The following is a 15,590-nucleotide window of genomic DNA, read 5'->3' as shown; positions in this document are numbered from 1 at the left end:
TTTTTTTTGTTTTTTTGTTTTTGGGGGGGGGGGTTCTTTGTTTTTTGTTTGTTTGTTTGTTGTTTTGTTGTTGTTGTTTTTTGTTCTTTGTTTTTTTGTTGTTATTTGTTTGTTTTGTTGCTTTTTTGTTTTTTTGTTTTTTGTTGTTTTTTTTTTGTTTGTTTTGTTTTTCGTTTTGTTGTGTTTTTTGTTTTCTGTTTTTTTTTTGTTTGTTTGTTTGGTTTTATTTTTTTGGGGGTTTTTTTATTATTTTTTTTTTTGGGGGGGGGGGGGGGGGGCGTTGGCATTGGACTCTTCTCTTGCGTTTCGTTTCCTGTGTGTGGGAATTAGATTTTTTTATCAATCCTAAGCAAAAAGAACCATAACTCTCGTCAACTTTTTATGTTTTCATCACTTAGTGCCTCAATTTATCAACAATATGGCACCAGTCGATCCTACCACTATTTATGCTGTCACAGCAGGAATCGTTCTTTTTATCATATTGATTGTTACATTGATCAACAAATTCAGTTCTGGTCAGTATTGCTTTTTTAAAAATTATTATTATTTCATTTTGATGAGCTACTTTTCTTCCTTCCACTTCAAGTAGAGTATCGAGGTCTAAATTTTTTACCCTAACTCTAACACTAACACTAACTCTAACACTGCACTGCAGTTGCAATTTCGCACCATTTAATTTAATTTAATTACGACTCCCAAACTAACTTTATTTTATTCCCATTTAGAAAATGAATTTTTCATGGTATATATATATATCTTTCAAATTGTCACTGTGTTGCCGCGTAATTCATAATTGAATAAAGTTAAAATAAAAGAGTTGGGAGAAGTGAAGAGACACCCTAGCCCTAAGTACTGTACCCTACTCCTACTAACTAACAACGGACGCTTTCTTCTAACTCTAACTCAAAACTCTAACTCCAACTCAACTCATTCCCACTCATGAAGACCAAGACACAAGATGGAAAAGTAAAAGATCTAAACTAAATCTTGCATCTGGAAGGAAAACAGAATAATAATAATGCCTTTTACATTCATTTAATATTAGTTGCTTACCTTGGCCTTGAAGTTTGAAGACTTGAAGTTGAAGTGAAGTACTATCCCAAAGAAACAAATTTACCGCTATCAAGCCAACTAAAATTATGACAGGTTTTCATTGTTTCCCATCCAAAGTTGTATACACATCTTGGTTAGTTACACAGACGTCCATCTTTGTCAACTTGAAGTCCATTTCATTGGTCAACTAACTCGTTGGTCTCACACCGGGTTCGAATCTCAGTTATGTTATTTATGAAATGCACCATTTTTAGTATTGACTATTGTGTGTTTGATATTCATGTTTGCTATTATAGTATCGATTGATCACTAATGATTGAATATGAATTATTTATATACCAATGAATAATGATTTCAGGTACATAGGGAAGCCAAAGACCATATCCAACTTTTTGATAAGCCCGATGGTGGATGCATATATGGAATTTTTTTTCTGCAGAATGTAAAGGCCATACCAGATAGTGATCTGAGTGATCAGTTGTTGGGTTTTCAAGGCCTAATCTGACAAGACTATTGGTGGTTTGGACTCCTCAGATGAGTATATGGACTATGAAACTTAACCAAACACAACTCAAAGATTGCGTTTTACATACCGAATGCCTGATAGATTATATAAGAGTCTCTTCAAAAATTGGAGGACACTTGTTTGAATTTATTTCTGTTGCAAATATATCATGCACCTAAATATAATTATTTACTACTACTAGTTCCTTTGTCATTGTCATTTATGCATTTCAGGTTCTTCTGATAATGGCAACAAAGTCAAAGAAGGAGTTGGGGCCCCTCCAGCAAATAGACGAGCTGTGGAGGGGCCAGGAGGGGTCCGAAGAAGGGGACCACGTGTGAATAGGATGAGGGTCAATCGAGATGATTCCGGTATGAGTGTTTATGTCTGGATAAAATTTTTTGATCTGGCTGGGGTCCTTTGACAGGTGGGCAGGTCGTTGCTTGGTGTGTCTTCTATTCTCCATATCTGTTTTCTGAGTTGCTTTCTGTCTTTGTCTTGTAATAGGATTACTTGGTTTTGTACTGGCCCTTGCTGGAGTCCTTGGCTAAGGGGGAAACAGTCAAATGTATAGTTTTAATTTTGGGAGGTGTTTTTTTTCTCCTTGTAACAACAACTGATGGTTTTCCTCGGATCCGTGGAAATCCGCGATTTTTGAGTCAGAGGAGGACTTTCCTCTTTTTTTAAAAGTTATATTTCCCACAATCAAATATACTGGCAGTGAGAGATTTGATGTGTGGTGGAACAAATAGATGCAGTTTCCCACTCTCTAGAAGTTAGCTAGAGTATCAATGATAGTTTATCATCTCAATTGCTCTAAAAATGTGTGTGTGTGTGTGTGTGTGTGTGTGTAGGGGGGGGGGGGTGTATGCTGTGAAAATAATGGGGCTTAAAGGCAATCATTTAAAATTTTCCTCCCTTTTCAGTTTTTGGCAACATCAGCACTGTTGTAAATCATCTCTCAGTTATTTACCAATAGTTGTATGTTGCTTTGAACATGTCTCGTAAATATTTGAGTGTATTCATCATAATGGGATCCTGTGCTGGTGTCTGGATGAGACGTTTAGAAGGTGTTGTTGCTCTAAGTACATTGATGTATCTACATCTTTACATCTACATCTACAGCTTTAGAGTCTAATCTCTTCCCTATTTGAACCAGTTCCCCTCTGTTTTACTTCTTCTTGGGTGCCTTAATTGTAATTCTTGAACTTTTATACTGCCCCATTTTCTTCCTTTTTTTTTTTTTCTGTGCTGATTTGCAAACACCGTAAAAACAAACAAAACAAGGTTTAGGGTTAAGATAACATTATGTGTAATATTTAATTTCCATGCTTTGATTAAATGTTAAATCCTGTAATTGAATTAATTGAAATATGATTCTTCAGCTGTTAATAGGGACAGGAATATTTTGCATGAGTTAAACTACTGATATTAAATAAAACTTTTGATCAACACATCTCCATGGCAGATGATTCACAAGATGAGGATGATCTCCCAGCAGACATGAAGCCTGAAGGCAAAATTGGTGTGAAGAAAATGCGCAAGCTGCAGGAAAAGGCTGAACGCAAGGCTATGAGAGAGGTTTGTTGGAAGAACAAAAGAAATGTTTTATCATGCATTTGATTTAAAATTCTACCCGTCAACTTATCATGATACCTATATTTTTTTTGCCATTAAAAAAAAATGAAAATTTTTATTTTTTTTCCATGAATCTTCCTCGTGGGTTTTGTTCCAAGTGAATAAGTACGGGATTGTTCACTTAGATTTGTATCATATAATAGAATTAATTCAGAAAAAAAAAAAAATTCCCTTTATACATCCCCAAGGGGAAATTTGTCTTTAGGGTCTATTCCCAGGAAGACTGGAATAACCCAGGCCACAGTGCAGCACCGCAAAGTGAGCTAGGGCTAGGTGACTTGCTCAAGGCCACACAATGAGGCGGTACTCGAACTCGGTAAGAAGCAAAGACCGTACCGCTGAGCCAAGCTACCCCATTCATGATTTATTGATTATAATTTATCTCTATTCATTTGACCAAAATAACAACAAAAATCTTATTTTGAGACAGTAAGGCTGGAGAATACTGTAATAGTAGTATTAGTAGTAGTCCTCCAAAGTTATATAAGACCTATGAAGCCAGAGTTTGTCTTTTTTTGCTGCATTAACTGGCAGTGAAGATTGCTTGTTACCATTTGGATTAGACACTTTTCTATTACAAAGTAATTCCTCCGAATTATAACAACAGGCTCAATTATCCAAATACTGCTAGGTGGACAGAAATCAACCAACTCCAATTTTGTGTATTAGTCAAGTGCATTGTCAAATGAGCTATAATGACCCCTAGGGAAGCTCTATATTCCGCTTAAGTGCGGCTATGTGGTCTAGTGGTATGACACTCGCTTTCAGATCGGAAGGTCCTGGGTTAGAGCCTCACGGTGCATAATTGAGTCCTTGGAAAAGGCTCGTTACTCACATTCTCTCACCGTACTCAGGTGTAAAATGAGTACCTGGCCGTTAACAGCGTTGTCTTTGCCCGAAAAATTGTAATATCGCCTATCAGGCGTCATGTCCCGTCCTATGTGTTAAATGTTGCTGTTGGTCAGGGACCCCATGTAAAGCGCTTTGAGCACATTTAGTGGATATTACGCGATATAAAGCTGAATTTATTTTTTTATTTTTTTTACGATCGGCAACATTTCCCCAAACTCATTCTTTTTTTTCGGTCAAATACATTAGCATCCCTTGTATTTTTATCATTGAATATCTTTCAGCTCAGTCAGTGTAGAGATGTTTCATGATCGTGTTTCCATTACTATAAATTTCAGCAAGAGGAAAGAGAAAGAGAGGAAAGAAAGAGGAGGGAGAAAGAACTTGATGCCAAGAGAATGGCAGATGAAGAAAGACAAAAGAAAGAGGAAGCTGAAAAGGTAAGACTTGTGCTCACTGTTCTGGGTTTTAAAATATTCCAACACGGGTGATGATACGGTTATTTATTTCTTCATTTATTTATAATTAATTTTGTTGAATACACCCTCGAATTTTCATTTTACTTTCTTTTCTTTTTCTTTTTTTGCACTCTGTGGTAAATGAACAAGTCCAGTTTTAAAGCATGTCTTTCTTTTCTCAACAGGAAGAAGAAGAAAGAATGAAAAAGGAAGAACAAGAGAGGATTGAGCACGAAGAATACCTAAAAATGAAAGAAATGTTTACAGTAGAAGAAGAGGGGGAGGTGGACCAGGATGCTAATTTGGAGGTAAAGTTTGGAATTCAGTGGCATATTTGCCTTTATTCACTCCTATTGATGCTAGTTAAACAGAGAGATAAACACCATGAAACTGTATTAAAGTGAAAATTGGGGAAGGAGCTTCTTGCACGATAAATATTTGATATGAGGCAAATGCTTCTGTGCCAGGCAGGAAGAAGAAATTACAAGAAATAATCGTCCCAAGAAATTGTCTTTTTTTTTTTTTTTTCTTGAGAGAAGGGTGTGGGGAGGGGGGGGGGAGGCTGTTTTTTCTTGTACTTTAATTACTGCTTTTTTAACAATATAACAATTAATTTTTTTAATTAATTTTTTTTAAAGGCCTATATTTACAGTGTTTGGATTTCCCAAATTTATACCAAACTTTATTTTCTTTGCAGATCATTCAAAGTTGAAGAAACTGTTTCAATACTTGCATCAGAATTTTTATAGCCATGTTAACTTTCTTTGTAATCCTAAAAGCCACAACTCTGTTTTAGTGATATAAGAGAAGGAATACACAAAATAATATTTTTGTTATGATGCTATAATTTGCATACTGATGTAAGCCTCTTTGTTCTTTCCAGAATGAGTCTTTGCTGGCACAGTTTATCAACTATATCAAGGTATGTACAGTAAATTAATCCCTTAGGGAAATAATGAACATGGAGCCAAAGTTTATCCAGGTCTCTGTAGCTTTAAACTGACAGTAACATTTCTTAGTTTTTGGATAGGACATCAGTCTATCACTAAGTACTTTCCACCAGATGTAATCATCCTAGCTACCCAAGTACTGCACCAGATGTAACCGTTCTAGCTACCCAAGCACTACTGAGTGAAAAGTGGAAAGGCGAGGGGGATTAGATAGCAAACTAGAATAAATAACAATAAATATTGAGCACTTGTTTAGCGCAATACCCACTGAATGTGCTTAAAGCACTATACAAGGAGTCCCTAGCCAACAGCAACACTTAACATGTAGGACAAGGCATGACACCTATTAGGCAATATTTCAGAAAATTTGAGGAAAGAGCCTTTTCCAAGGACTCAACTATTCACTGCTCAGAGCACCTCTCATACCCAGGACTTTCCAATCTGAAGGCGAGTGTCATACCAGTAGACCACATTGGCGCACAATCAATCTTGATTGATTTTCAATACCTTTGCAAAGTGGGTAAGCTTAATTTGAAATATACTCTGCACGATTAAAGGGATTGATAAAGAGCTTGATCTCATAGTCAAAGGGGTCATTTGTAACAAATATTGCAAATAATATATGGGTTTTTAGACAAATGGACAGTTTTTAGATTTACCACTTGACTGTGATGCAATCAACATAGTCCTTAATAAGCTGTCTGCAATCAAAGAAATTTTATCCGCTATCAATGTCCGCTTTCTTTTTTTTACTTGTTTTATCACCTAAAACATCTGGTCACTCTGAATCTCTGGGATGTTGTCTCTATAAAAAAAAAAAATAATTGTTAATGCGCTTTACAGGTCTCATCTTCCATGTTCAGTGTTGTTGTTGGCTTGGGGCCTCTTGTAAAGCATATCGAGCGCACATAATGGATTATCAAATTAGGCTTTAATTTGCCCTTTTCACGTGTCTTTTTCTTTTTTATTTACTAGGAGACAAAGGTTGTGATGTTGGAGGACCTGGCCGGTCATTTCAAACTGAAGACTCAAGTAAGTCAGCATTCACATCTCGTTTGTGTTGATTAGTATATGTCTCTAACCTGCAGATTCACAGTTAGTTGATGCTTGCTTATTTACACTTTTGTTTAAATAATAATTTTTTTTTAATTCAACAGAGTTAAATCTCATAACGTTTCATTCTGATTCATTATTTTATTTTTTGAGAAGTGCAAAAAATAAAAAGGAAAAGAAAACTAACATTTATAATGTGATATTAGATGACAACAGTCAGCGTTTATCCATCCCTGCCCTGGGTAGGTTTTCAGAATTTTTGGCCTATAGCAGTTTTTTTAAATGACACTTATGTTATCACTGTAACTCTAGAAAATAATGACTTCACTATTTAACTTAGTTGTTTAGGATAGCGCAAGATGAAATACAAAGTTTCAGAAAATACACAGTGATTAGTAATGATTGGCTTGTAAGTCTGGTCCTTGGCGTCTCTCCTTTGTCCAAAACAATATGATAAAGATAATTGCTAAAAATCGAATTTTGACATGTTTTATTTGTTGGATATACAATGGAATGGATTTTTTAAAACTTTGTCCAGGGGAGGTGTTTGTTTCATATGCCTTCATTGAAAAAGAAAGAAATGGAGAATTAACTATTGACAACTCTATGGATACACATTAGATTTTAAATTTTTGTAAGGTTTTCATGAAGATTTTATTTGCCATACTTTCCCTTAATATTTCAAAATTTAACATTTAATTTTCTCAAAATTCTCATATCACCTATGTCTTGTAAAGAGCCATTAAACACATTAGGTGGAAGATTGGCGCTATAGAAATTTTGTTTATTTCTTTCTTTATTATTGCACCCAGGATGTCATCCAGAGAGTCCAAGACCTTCAAGCTGAGGGGACTCTGACTGGGGTGATTGACGACAGGGGGAAGTTCATCTACATAACTCAAGAGGAGTTGGAAGCTGTTGCACGATATATACGACAAAATGGCAGAGTGTCTATTTCAGACCTGGCCGCTTCCAGCAACCGTCTTATCAATTTGGACCCAGATCTTTCTGTTATGGTGCGGAAGGTCACAGCAGAGGTTGGGGATATTGTATCTGGCGAAGAACAACCAGTGGCATCATAGTAGTTGTATGAGAAGGAGAACATGGGATGGTTCAGATTGTGTGTGAGAGGGTATGTTTTTATCCACTTGAGAGTATGTGTGTGTGCGCATTTGTATGCATTATTGTGTGGATGTATGTGATTAGTTTTTTGAATGGTTGTGGATAAGAATGTTAATTTTATTCTGTATGTGGGATCAATTGATCTGAATCTTTAAGTGTATGAATATGCTGTCCTTCCATGAAAATGCCACCGAAAACATTTTAAAAATCGTTATTTTTTCTTTTGTTTTTTTGTTTTTTTCACCACCTGGCATACGATTTGTGGACGCTAGGGATGCATAGTTTACTAGTTTCGATTAAGGTACTTATGCAATATTTAAAACACGTTCTACTGGGCAGGTTCCTGACCTCCCATAATGGGCAGGGAGATTACTGAGCTAACTTATTGAATTGTGTCTCCAATACCCCTAAATCTGTTTTCCAACTTGCTATCTGTCATTGTCTTGAAATGAGATTACTTGGTTTTGTCCTCTCCTTTGTCTGAGTCCTTGGCTGAGAGGGAAACAATCAAATGTATAGTTAAAGTTCTGGGAGATGATATTTATTTCCTTGTCAATCATCTCTTAGCTATGTATTGTTATATTTTTCGTTTTGAATGTATAATGTAAGCATTGTGTGTTTCTCTTAGTGGGATCTTGTGCTTGTGTCTCGATGAGACTTTTACTTCATCTCAAACTATGCAGAATGATATTATGCTATTGGAATCTAAATCTATTCCCTATTTGTACCATTCTCCTTTGTCTTACTTTTTTTATGTGCTTTTATTTATAAATCTAGAATTTTTTGACAATCCCATTTTCTTCCTCTTTACTGTCCCTGAAATGTACCTATTGCAAGCACCATAAAACCCTTAAGTACAATACAAACAAAGAAATACGTTCTATTACTATAATACTACTATTTTTATTGGTTTGTATTTGAGATGTGAGTAATCAGATATTGGTACCTTGCAACGCCAGATCGTCTTAATGCAAACTTACTTCTTTGTTTGTTTTGGGTTGTTTTTTTTTGTTTTTTTGTTGAATGCGAAAAGAGTTTCATTCACTCTAGTTCATTTCTTTGTTTGTTCTCCACTCCACTTCCATTTTGCTTTTACTTGTACATAAATGCAATTTTTTGACTGTCGTCTTCTTTATTTTTATTCTTCTTCTTCTTGTTTTAAAAGTTGTGTATTTTTTGGCTTGTTTGTTGTAATATTTTATTATTGCTCTTCTGTTCAATACTTAAATAAATAAATATGTACAAATGACATACAACAACAAAACAAATCTTGACATTTTTTGGGGCACAATTTATGGCATAATTTTTATTTTTTTGGGCAAAATTTGGTGAGAAAAATGGCATTTTCATGGAGGAACAGAATATGTTATTACAATCGCGGTGGGTTCAGGACTTTATTGAACTAAGTTCCAACATGAATATCAATGCATATTAGTTGTATCTCTTAACTGTTATTTTGTACTTTCTGTGTTATAAAACATTATGATATTTATATATGCTTATACCATATATCCGGCCAAAGAGTAATAAAGTATAATAATTGAAATAGGCCAGCAATTTTAGGAACATTGATAGTCATTACATTCTAATGCATAAATTTTGTAAGCAAACTTCAATGGACTTTAATGTGATAGAATGTATTTTTTTTATTTGGACAAAAATTTCATAATGGCCAGGATATACTTAGGTGTGGGAATGGTGCAAATTTTTACAGACGGTTGGACGGTGACTGATAGTTTTGTTAATATTATTTCTATGGATCTCACTTCTTGTACTTTCAGCATATTGCAAGATATCTTTATCAACACTATCTCATTATTGTTCTGTGAAGAAATGCTGTAGGTCATAATTTTTACACGACATATAAAAGACAAAAGTGAGAGGATAGGAATTTCAAGATCTCACATAGGGAGAACTCCCAAATAAAAAGAAAATGATTTGAAACCTATTTGAATGTTTTCAATACATAAAAATTGCTCCGTTTGATTCTTGATTTTATTGTTGGCACGAAATATTCATATACTAAGTTAAAAATAGATGGACACAAAGATATACCAAGTCGTCAATAAAGATGGCTATTGAGTCTCTCTCTCCTTCTCTCTCTCTCTCTCTCTCTCTCTCTCTCTCTCTCTCTCTCTCTCTCTCTCTCTCTCTCTCTCTCAACAAAGAGAAAATGAATTACAGTGCAGCCCTTGTCATCTGTTATAGCGACATAGAATTCAAGTCCAAATTTTTTCATAATATAATATTATAAGTAATAAAAAATTCACATATATATTAGTAAAAAACTTATATGACGACATACTGGGTGGGGGTTCCTGACCTCCCATAGTTTGCAGGGAGGCACTTACTGTGTCTTCTATCCCCCTATATCTGTTTTCCAACATGCTTTCTGTCTTTGTCTTGGAATGAGATTACTTGGTTTTATCCTGGCCTGGTCCGGATACCCTAACTGTAGGGGAAAACAATCAAATATTTAGTTAGCGTTTTGGGAGACGATATTTTTTTGTCTTGTAAATCATCTCTCTGTTACACACTGTATTCTTTTTTGTTCACATATTTGTAAATATTTGAGTGTGTTCCTTTTAGTGGGGACATGTGTTTGTGTCAAGATAAGACATTTAGATGATCTCTGACTCATGGTGGTATGCTCTAATTTTGAATCTACATCTGTTACTGTTGCCTATTGGAACCAATTCCTCTTTGTCTTTACTCTTTCTTGGGTGATTTTTACTATCCCATTTTCTTCCTTTTTACTGGTGCTCATATGACCTAAATGTGTTGCAAGCACTGTAAAATCCTTAAAAACAAAAACCAATATGAAGACTTGTATATGGTAGTAATCACTAATTTCGTTATTTAGAGGCTGTAGTCTATGATCATTTTGAGTGTGTTAAAAATGTTTGGGTCCCTCGCACAAACACACACACACACACACACACACATGTTAGTCTTTCTTTTCAGTTGACTCCAGTTTGAATCAAACTGCAGAGGGCTTATGCTGCTCTAGTCTATAGTGTTGTATTTTATCAATAATTACATTGGACCAGAAATTCTGTCTTGACTGTCAATTTGAAGCTGTCAGTTACTGCCATATAGATGTCCCTATACGGTATTTTTTACTAACATGCACATGTATGTTGTTATGGTAAATTTTCCATAACCAATGATACATCGGTGTGGGGGGGGGGGGGGAATCAAGACTTCGGCACCGTGTCGCGAAAGAGAGGATGTTGTTATAGCAGATGTCATACTATATATTGATAAAGATGTTTTGCGAATTTGTCATAAAGTCTTCTAGATCTAAAACCTCTAAGATGTCCATCTTAATCTATCAGTTGTCACTGTACAGTAGAATTGAGATGATATGTCACGCTCTTGTTTGCCAAGGTAATGTGCATTTTTATTAAAGTTTGTAGACATGCCATGCCTCTGCACTAGTCATAATTGTTTGTTGGTTTTTTTTCGGGGGTTGGGGGGGGGTTGCTCTTTAGATGGAAAATTAGAAAAATCTGATCAATCAATCTTTGTGTATTTGGTGATTATTAAATTGCAGTATCTCATTAAAGAGAAAATTAGATACATATTGAAAGAAATAGTTGAAGATTTTTTTTGTTTTATATTTTCTACATACGCACTGAAACGGTTATGGCATAGTGATTTGGAAGGGCATTAACAATTAACAGGTTTTTTTTGGTTTTTGTTTTTGATTTCTATGTTTTGCTTTCACTGGTCAAAATATAGGAAGAGATTTCATTACAAACCTTTCCTTTTACATTTTATTGCATTGTTTCTACCCCTTGCAATTTTGGCTTGATATAAGTTCTCTCTTTGACATTTTTCTTTTTGAAGTGGCTATTGGTCAGTACTAACGATTAAAAATTGCGAAAAACACACATGTGAAAAAGTCATAAGAATGTTGTGAGGGTAGAGTGTCGTTTTGTATTGGTTGTGGAGGCAGTAATTAATAATAGTAATGGCGACGACAAAGTTGCTGTAGTAGTGGCGATCGTATTTATGATGATGATGTAGTCGTGGTGGTGTGGGCAGGGTCTTTTGTCCTCGGGAGGTCACTTGCTGTGTCTGACTTCCCATGTTGGGCAGGGAGGTACATTCTGTGTCTTCTATCCCCCTGTATCTGTTTTCCAACTTGCTGTCTGTCTTTGTCTTGAAATGAGATTACTTGGTTTTGGCCTGGCCCTGGCAGGAAACCTTCGCTGGGAGGGAAACAGTCAAATGTATAGTTATAGTTTTGGGAGATGATATTTTTTTTCCTTGTACATCCTCTCTCTGTTGTGTATTGTTATTTTTAACATGTGATTTGTAAACATTTGATTGTATTCCTCTTAGGTGGTCTCAAAGGACACCGATAGTCTTGGAATCTACACCGGTTCCTATTTGAACCATTCCCCTTTGTCTTACTTTATCCTCAAAACCCATCAAGAATGCTTTTACTATCCAATGGTCTTCCTTTTTACTGGCGCTGATATGATCTGAAAGCGCCGTAGAAACCTTAAAACAAAACAAACACACAACTTGTTGTGCCTTCTATCTCCCTATATCCAACTTGCTTTCTGTCGTTGTCTTGGAATGAGAATACTACTTTTTTGTCTCGGCTCCGGTCGAAGTCTTGTCTGAGAGGGAAACATGTAAAATAATATATACAATTAGTTTTGGAAGATGACATTTTTCTTCTCTTGTAAATCATTTCTCTTTTATGTACCATTATATAATTGTTTGGAATGTGTAATTTAATGATTTGGAATCATTTGAGTCTATTCCTCTTTGTGGGGTCCAGTGCGTGTATCCTGATGAGACTTGTTGGTGATCTCAAACTAAATACACTGATGATGTGCTGTAAAAATCCACATCTGTTTCTTATTTGAACCATTCTCCGTTCTCATTTTATCTCCTGTGCTTTTAATTGTAAATCTAGAATTTTTTGACAAGCTTCTATCACTCTATCATATTCTCTTCCTTTTTACTGGCGCTGAAATGATCTGAATATGTTGCATGCGCCGTAAAACCATTGATGCGGTGTTGATAAAGTGATTGGTGATGGTGGTGACAGAATATAAACCAAGTTCTGATTTTGGAAATCGTCGTGTCGTAACTGGAGTTGAGGTATAGATAGAGCGAAGATGACGTCACTCGGGTCTTTGTTATTGTTTTTTGCCATCCACGTGTATGAGTAATCCTCACTGAACTGTATTAACCAGGCTATAAAAGCTCATGGTTACACAGAGTTTTGTGTTTTGGTCCGTTTTACTTCCGGATGGCAATGTTGTGAGCTTCTTAGCCAATTGCATACTATCTATTTATGATAGTCGTAGATTACTCATGACCCGACATTGACCTGAAATTGCGTCAAAGTATAGATAGTATGCGCTTGGCTAAGAAGCTCATAACATTGCCATCCGGAAGTATAACGGACCAACACACAAAACTGTGTGTATCCATGAACGTTTATAGTCGGATTAATACAGTTCAGTGAGCATTACTCATAAACGCGGATGGCAAAAACAATAACAAAGGCCTGAGTGACGTCATCTTCGAACTATCTATAGAGCAGTAAAGTTAGGTGCCCCAAACGTAAACAAAGGTCGAGAAGCACGTGGCAAACCACATGTTCCTGTCTTGACAGCTCACGTTCCAATGTAAATAATAGAAAAAAATAACCTTTAAAATTTGGCTGTTAGGTGGCAAAAGAAACACATATTCATAAATACTCGATCATGCATCAAATAATGTCTAGATATGGATATTTTATGGAACAAAAGGTAAAATTTTCTAAAATTTATCAAAAGTTACAGTCTATCTATTTTTAGACCAGAGCAAATTATTGCGCTGGTGTGAACAAAACGAGAATTATTCGGAGCCTGATTTTCATAATAATTTAGCCTTATATTATTATTTCTGCAACTGTTAGATTTTATGTAAACATATTTTCAATACTGAAAGTGTATTGCCTACAACTCAAACTACAAAATTGGGAGACCTATATTGTGCGTAAATTATTCCGGTCCCTAACGGAAATCACTAGCAACTTGTTATTGTTTACGTTTGGGGCACCTAACTTTACTGCTCTATAAGACGACGACCAACAAAAGAAATTTAATGGGAGCGATCTATATTCATGTTTTCGTCCAAGCCAGTCGTCAATCATGTGATTTGTTGCTGTCCAACGATTGGACATTTCTGAACAAATGTAAAGACGCTGCCTTTATGAAAGATATAAACAACCCATATGTCATGCTAAACACGATGACCAATCGTAATGTTGGATAGTTCAAAATCTGTGAGCACTTTTCACCATGTAGGTCACTATGAGCACATTTTGCAATGTGACCAATGACCTCGAGCACATGGAAAGGTAATATAGATCGCTCCCTTGGTGAGTTGTGTTCAGACCAATAGGTCCAAGGTTCGAGTCCCGCTTTGAGCGGCGCAAAGTTGATTCTTTGGAAAACCGCACTTTACTCACTTTCTCATCGTACTCGGGTGTAAAATAAGTAGCATTCATGGTCGTTAACAGTGTTGCCTCTTTCGAAAAAGAATTGTAATATTGCCTTAGACCTGGTGTCAACCGCACCAGAAATGAACCGACCGAAAGTTAGCAGTCTTTTGAAATTCAATTCAAGAGTTTTCAATTCAAAAGTTTATTTAGGCCTTTCATGGCCAATAATCATAACTTTTCTCTGAATATTATATCATCATCAACAAGAACAATAGCCCTATTAATAATAATTATAATAACAATAATTATAATAATAATAATAATAATAATAATAATAATAATAATAATAATAATAATAACAGTAATAATAATAATAATAATGATAATAATAATAATAATAACAGTAATAATAATAAAAGCAATAATAATAATAATACATTTTCTGAAATCAATAGAAAAAGCATAACATGTTTGAAGAGTTCGGCTGTGGTGACAAGTGTTCAATGCTCACTACACAATGCCAAGATCATAACAAAAGAATGTTTAGTCAATCCATTGTTATTGTTTGTACACAATGACCAGAATTATAATACAACAACATGCACATTCACATAAATACCGTACTAAAATTCACACACACACCCATAAACACATACACACAAATACACACACACACACACACACACGTCGAGTCGGATAATCCACGAACCATACTGCTCGAAGTTCGAAGAAATAAATAACAATGTGAAATTGAATGTAGTCTTCAATTTGATATATGAAAACATATAAAAATGGACGTTTCGGGTTTCCCCTTTATCAACAAAACAGGATGAATGAAACATTACAGACGTTTTAAAACAAATGAAAGAAGGAACTTTTTTTCATCTAGAATTGTAAATAACTGGAATAAACTACAAGAAACCACAGTATCAGCAAAAAATTTGAATAAATTCAAAGCAGAGTTGGAGATAAGCAACACCCTAGGAAACAAGTTCAATTATAAAAATTGGTCCAATCATTAATAGATGAGGAGGAGCGAAGGAGACTACACCAAGTCTAAAAGCTCTATACAGAGGTATCCAGGTATCCAGGTATAATGTGGTAGTGGCGTTGTTAAGATGAATAAACAAAACATTGATGGGCAGGAAATAGTATGCTCCTTTGTAAGGAAGCACGAATTAAAATAGAACAATTTTATTTCTAAAAGGTGCGCAATTAATTAAGTGAAAAGAGGGGAGACGGAGAGGAACTGTGTAACGCAGTTTAGAAAGTGAAATATAAAAACGTGTGGACTATTGTTGGAAAATAAATACAATGGAATTGGAAATAAATTTTTAAAAATAAGGGCTGTCAGTATTAGTATAATCATAGTGGCAGTAGCAGCAGCAGAAGCAACAGTAGTACTTGTAGTAGTAGTAGTAGTAGTAGTAGTAGCAGTAGTCGTCGTCGTCGTAGTAGTAGTAGTAGTAGTAGTAGTCGTCGTAGTAGTAGTCGTAGTAGTCGTA

The 15,590-nt window shown here is 35.3% G+C and overlaps 1 protein-coding gene across 1 annotated transcript; it reads left to right on the top strand.

The window, feature by feature from the left end:
• Positions 1–364: 364 nt before the first annotated feature.
• On the top strand, positions 365–10,442 carry LOC144966571 (DDRGK domain-containing protein 1-like). The gene is made up of 8 exons (XM_078903244.1): positions 365–515; positions 1,792–1,929; positions 3,027–3,139; positions 4,384–4,485; positions 4,689–4,811; positions 5,387–5,425; positions 6,429–6,485; positions 7,319–10,442. Exons 1-8 carry the CDS (start codon positions 419–421, stop codon positions 7,586–7,588), a joined length of 939 nt encoding a protein of 312 aa, XP_078759370.1. The 5' UTR covers positions 365–418; the 3' UTR covers positions 7,589–10,442.
• Positions 10,443–15,590: the final 5,148 nt, after the last annotated feature.

This window comes from Berghia stephanieae, chromosome 2 (assembly GCF_034508935.2).
Source record: "Berghia stephanieae isolate SIO BIC M18660-M18661 chromosome 2, UCSD_Bste_1.3, whole genome shotgun sequence".
In the NCBI taxonomy this organism is placed as follows: domain Eukaryota; kingdom Metazoa; phylum Mollusca; class Gastropoda; order Nudibranchia; family Aeolidiidae; genus Berghia; species Berghia stephanieae.
Note: the sequence above shows the minus strand (reverse complement) of the source record. Positions and strands in the feature narration are given on the sequence as shown.

Coding starts and splice junctions, on each gene's coding strand:
- LOC144966571 (XM_078903244.1), top strand. CDS start 419: ATGGCACCAGTCGATCCTACCACTATTTATGCTGTCACAGCAGGAATC. Junction 516..1,791: donor GATCAACAAATTCAGTTCTG/GTCAGTATTGCT, acceptor TATGCATTTCAG/GTTCTTCTGATAATGGCAAC. Junction 1,930..3,026: donor GGTCAATCGAGATGATTCCG/GTATGAGTGTTT, acceptor TCTCCATGGCAG/ATGATTCACAAGATGAGGAT.